At 57.9% G+C, this 4692-nt stretch overlaps 1 protein-coding gene across 1 annotated transcript; it reads left to right on the forward strand.

Annotated features, from left to right (window-relative positions):
* The first annotated feature begins 320 nt into the window (after positions 1-320).
* Positions 321-4464, forward strand: LOC149914018 (uncharacterized). The gene is made up of 8 exons (XM_090128047.1): positions 321-435; positions 596-657; positions 975-1245; positions 1444-1700; positions 1886-1971; positions 2610-2701; positions 3240-3336; positions 3648-4464. Exons 1-8 carry the CDS (start codon positions 321-323, stop codon positions 3871-3873), a joined length of 1206 nt encoding a protein of 401 aa, XP_089984173.1. The 3' UTR covers positions 3874-4464.
* The last annotated feature ends 228 nt before the right edge of the window (positions 4465-4692 follow it).

Below are 4692 nucleotides of genomic sequence, written 5' to 3' on the forward strand. Positions count from 1 at the left end.
GAAGCCATACCTTCAGCCTCCTGCTACCAAAACCTTGGCATAAACCCAACCGACCCTGTTTCTTTGTGTGTGCTTCCTGTCCTTTGGATTCTGTATGAGAATAATGTCGATGCTTTGGCTGTTGCTGGGCAGTTCTTCCACTCAGCCAAGGCGTCGTCAGCTCTTCAGACTGCCTTGCCAGTGAGGAGCTGGGGAGGCACGAGGAGCTGGGAGGGGACAGAACCAGGACTGCCGACCCAGAAGGGCCAAAGCAATATTCCACACCACATGGCACCAGGCTGAACAGTAGAACGGGGCTCATGAACTGGCTGGGCTCCGGCATGGCTGTTGCCAACAGGGAGCATCGTGCTGGTGTGAAGCAGACCGAGATGAAATTCTGGGAGGATGGCCCCGCCACACAGCGGGGCTACAGAATGCCAGAGGTCACCGCCAAAGGTACGCGGGCCCACAGCCGGCACGGGGACTGTCTCAGGGCTGCCTCCGTGTGGGGCTGGGGACAGGGACGACATTTTCCATCTGCCACCTCCCTCCTGCCCTGAGCCAGCAGGAGAAGCAGCAGAAGCAGAGCGTGACCTGCTTTTCCTTTGCCCTGCAGAGCAAGTTGCTGTCTGGGATGCGGTGGCCGTCTATGTCCAAGAGCAGCTCCTGCTGCGCAAGGTGGGTCGGCGCCTTCTTCCCACTTGTCTGCTTGCAGGGGTGGGGAGTCCCCTCGCCTTGGGCCACAGAACGCAATGACTCTTCCCCTCCACGGAAAGCAGGCTATTCACCCCCAAAATGCCTCTCGGGTACCAGTGGGCCTCCCGCATGCGTGGTATGGCTGCACCAAGTGTGCTGGGGCTGCTCACAAGCTCTGCAAGCTTCTGGATTCCACGAGGCTGCTTCTGCCCTGACTGCTGTGCCGCGTTTTTGGAGGGCGAAGGGAGGGGGAGGAGCGGGCAGCTCCTTCCCAAAGCTCTCCCAACGCCCTGCCTGAGCTTCCGAACAGTGGGAGAGGGCACAGCAGGACCCAAAGCACCGTCCGTGGACGGGGCAACCTTCAGCTCTTCCTCCAGCCTTCACACTTCAGCCCTTCCCTTCTCTTCCACGTGCAGGGAGTCCGAATTCCCACCCTCGGTTCCTTCAGCATTGCCTCCGAGCGGATCGAGGCTGAGGATGGAACCATGACTCTTCAGTGGCCTGCGTTTCACCTGGCCAGGAACCTTGCGGGCATCCGTAACCTCGCGGATAACAAGGATTACCTGCCAGGTACGAGGAGGCTTAAACCCCTTCTTGCTGCACAGACAGGACGAATGGAGCCATCCATTGCAAAAGCAAACCTCACCCTCCCTGCATGGAGTCCGTGCAAATATGGGGCTGTCCTGGGTGGTGACTGCAAGAAGCAGCACTTGGGAAGCAGCCGTGGAAGAGCCGCCGCATGACAAACTCTGCCGTGTGATTTTCCAGGCCATAAGGAGGTGGAGGCCCTCAAATACTCTCAGGTGGCCGCGGCCGCATCTGTGAGCCGGCAGACTGCGAAGGCCTGCATATTCGGCACCACGTCCCTCGTCTCCCACTGCCTGAAGAAGGGGGAGAACATCGCCTTTGTCCTGAAGGACATCGGAGTGCTCCTCATCGAGGGAACGAGAGTCCACGTCAAGTTCTACTACGACTTCCTGGAGAGGATCAGCGGGAAGGAGAACCTAGAGAAAGTTGTTTTCAAGGTGAGCTGTAGGTTTCTCCGTGGCCTGGGCAGTCCCACGAGCCCAGAGCTGCCTGCACATGGCTCACCAGGCGCTGGCTGGCTGCTTGGGCCGTGCGAGAGCTGTGCTGCCGTCAGCTCCTCGTGTCCCCAGTGCCTCAGCCGTGACGAGGACGTCCCGCATCCTCCCCTGCTCCTCCCCTGCAGGTCCCCTGGCTGCTGAACATGCTGGTGTCCCGGATGGCAGCTGTAGCCTCGCTGACCTCCTCAGGCCGAGTCATCGTCTTTCCCAGGTGAGGATGTTTGTGGCTGCAGCCCCTGCTTCCCCACTTGCCTACGGCATCCTTCCACCCCCCCGTATTCCTTCTCTCTCATGCCGTTTTATACCACTTCTTACTTTCGGGTAGAGCTTGAGTCTCCCAAGTCAAATATACCTTTGTCCTGCAGAGTGTACTTGAAAACATGTAAGGTGGAAAGCCTTGGCTCAGGGTGGGCCAGGAAAACAGGGTAGCTTATCTGCTCCAATAGCGTCATCAAGTCCCCATCCTTGCAGGGCGGTCATGGAATGTGGCCACGCGAATCCACCCTGCTCCACACTCCATGCTTTCTTAGAGGCAGCGTGCCAGGCTCCCCTGGTGCTCGCTAACACCTCAGGTCACAGGTCACGGTGCTTAGGGAACTCAGGGAAGGCTGACCTTCTCTCGAGAGGTACATCTGGTGGAAGAGATGAAGGGATGTAGGTGACATTTTCACCCCATCGTGGCCGGGTGACTCCGTTTCCCAGGACAGTCCTTGGTTCTGGGGCTCAGTCGATCCTGGGGAAGGATGGCCTTCAGGCGATGTGAGAATCTGCCTGTGAGCAGGGTGATCCCAGCCAGCAGAAAGGGCCGCCGGAGCCCTGGCTCACACCGCGTCTTCTCCTTTTGTACAGGTTTAAACGGGAGTTTGCGCCCAAACCACCGCCCGGGAAACCCTGCAAGGCCTCAAAAGTCCCTTTGCTACGTCTTGGCCGGGGGAAGGAAGGTAAAGCAGCTGCCAGTCCCTCTCTATACCACACGCAACCAACACGTGATGGCAAAATCCCCATCCCACCATCACCCAAAGGCTCTGACTTGTGAAACCATTTGCACCTTGTGAAACCATTCGCACCAGCTCAGCACTGCCTCTCCTCCCGACCACACGTCGTCCTCATCAAATCTGAGATGCTGGCTGCCACGTTCCCACAAGTGCTCCCATCCCAGGGGATGGCAAGAGCACGGGGGGTCCTCGGCCCTGTCCTTTCCCCCAGGAAATGAGCCCCCAAAAGACACTGTCACCGCACAGGCGCCACCCAGCTCCTCTTTCCCAAAGCAAAGCCCTTAATGCAGTCCCAAAACAGAGCTGCAGCCTGGGGAGGAGGAGCTGGGCACGAGGCACGGAGGGCACAGAGGGAGACTGCATCTGCAAGGGGAGCAGAGCAGCCCTCTTGGGTGCTTTGAGACACTGAGCACCCCTGCGTGTCACCGGGCCAGCAGGTCCACAGTCAGTCTCCTCTGACGAGATCTGTCCTTCTCAATTGCAGGGAAATTTCCTGAACTGCATCCCCTCCCCAGCTGGATCCACATCACCTCTGTAGTGGAGTCTGAGGAGGGAACAAGCGAGGACAAGAGGAAGGCAAGGTGAGACTGCAGGCTCAGGCTACAGATCTGCACGCTGTGTTTCCCCACCCCGACAAGAGCCCATTCCCCAACGCCAGGCAGGCACTGTTCAGGGCACGTGAATGCAGCAGTGGAGGGGTGGGATGGGGCTGCTGGGAGCCCCCAGCTCACAGGGCTGGCCCCTCTCCAGCCCTCAGGAAAGCACCAGCGCAACCCGAGAGCTATGTGTAGGGAAGGCTGCGTTGCAGCCAGGGGTCCTGGCTCGGGGTTGCAGGATACGGCCCCAAAGCCATCCCCCACTCAGGCAGACCTCTCCCACTCTGTCCTTTCAGTCAGCTGCCAGCGATCCCGGGGGCATCTTCTGCCCAAGAGGAGCCCCAGGAAGAGAAGGGAACGTGCTCCACCGTAAGAAAAGGAGCAAAGATGCACAAGAGGACTGGATCTCTGCAGACTCTGCCACCAATCAAAGTGGAGCTCCCCAGGCGGGGGATGTCCTGTCCAGTCCTGCCCACGCTGAGCAGGGCGTGGGGTGCCCAGGAGGAGCAGAGCCCCACCTGAGGCTGACAGACAGGTTTGCAATTCCTGTCTGTGCCATTCCTGGGTGCCTGCCTGAACCCTTCTTTGTTGGTGGCTGAAAGTTTGCTTTCTCAGGCACTTCTTGCAGTAAGACGCTGACTTCTGCAGGAGATGAGAAGTGTCCGTGTGGCAGCAACCAACATCCATTTGTGGACAATTTTACCTTTCAAAGCATTTCTTGGGAGCTGTTTGCCTTCAGAAGAGGGCTCAGGAGTGTTTACTGGCAGAATATCTGGCCTGTGACCAGAAACTCCAGCTTGGTATGGGAGAAGTGGGGAAGGACACCATCGTATCTCATGAAGACCGGGATGCAGGTGGGCACCTCCCTGCTCCATCTGATCTGCTGGCAAGGCCCGGGAGGTGGGAACAAAGGAGTTTCTGCTGAGATCCTAAGGCCAGAAGCTGCCACTCCAAGGAAGGCTGACTCAACCACTTTTGGACTTAGAAATAAGTTTGTGCAGTCGTCAACCAAACAGCAACCCTTCAAGACCCACCACTGAAGATCAACATCTGGAGATCAACATCTGAACCATCTTTTCTATCGCCCGTCTTCCCTTCCCCATCTCCCCAGATGACCAGCGTTTGCAATAAACTGGACGGGCTAACATCTACCCTTTGTGTATTAATCTCACCGTCAGGTATACATAGATTAGCAGCTCCTCTCGCTCTGATAATAGCAGCGAGACAGTGCCATCTCCTTGAAGAGAAGCAGAGGGACGATGGGGACTCTTCCAAGACCCCTTGGCTCTGACAGATGGGGTGGCTACGTTCCTTGGAGCCCTGGGACCCCGAGTTCCTCAT

Source organism: Phasianus colchicus, chromosome 32 (genome assembly GCF_987193195.1).
Source record: "Phasianus colchicus chromosome 32, bPhaCol1.hap1.1, whole genome shotgun sequence".
Lineage (NCBI taxonomy): Eukaryota > Metazoa > Chordata > Aves > Galliformes > Phasianidae > Phasianus > Phasianus colchicus.

What these genes read in the sequence shown, in the direction of transcription:
- LOC149914018 (XM_090128047.1), top strand. Translation starts at nt 321, where the DNA reads ATGGCTGTTGCCAACAGGGAGCATCGTGCTGGTGTGAAGCAGACCGAG. An exon ending in CGAGTCATCGTCTTTCCCAG is followed by an intron (nt 1,972 to 2,609) that starts GTGAGGATGTTT and finishes CCTTTTGTACAG; the next exon opens with GTTTAAACGGGAGTTTGCGC. An exon ending in GAGGACAAGAGGAAGGCAAG is followed by an intron (nt 3,337 to 3,647) that starts GTGAGACTGCAG and finishes CTGTCCTTTCAG; the next exon opens with TCAGCTGCCAGCGATCCCGG.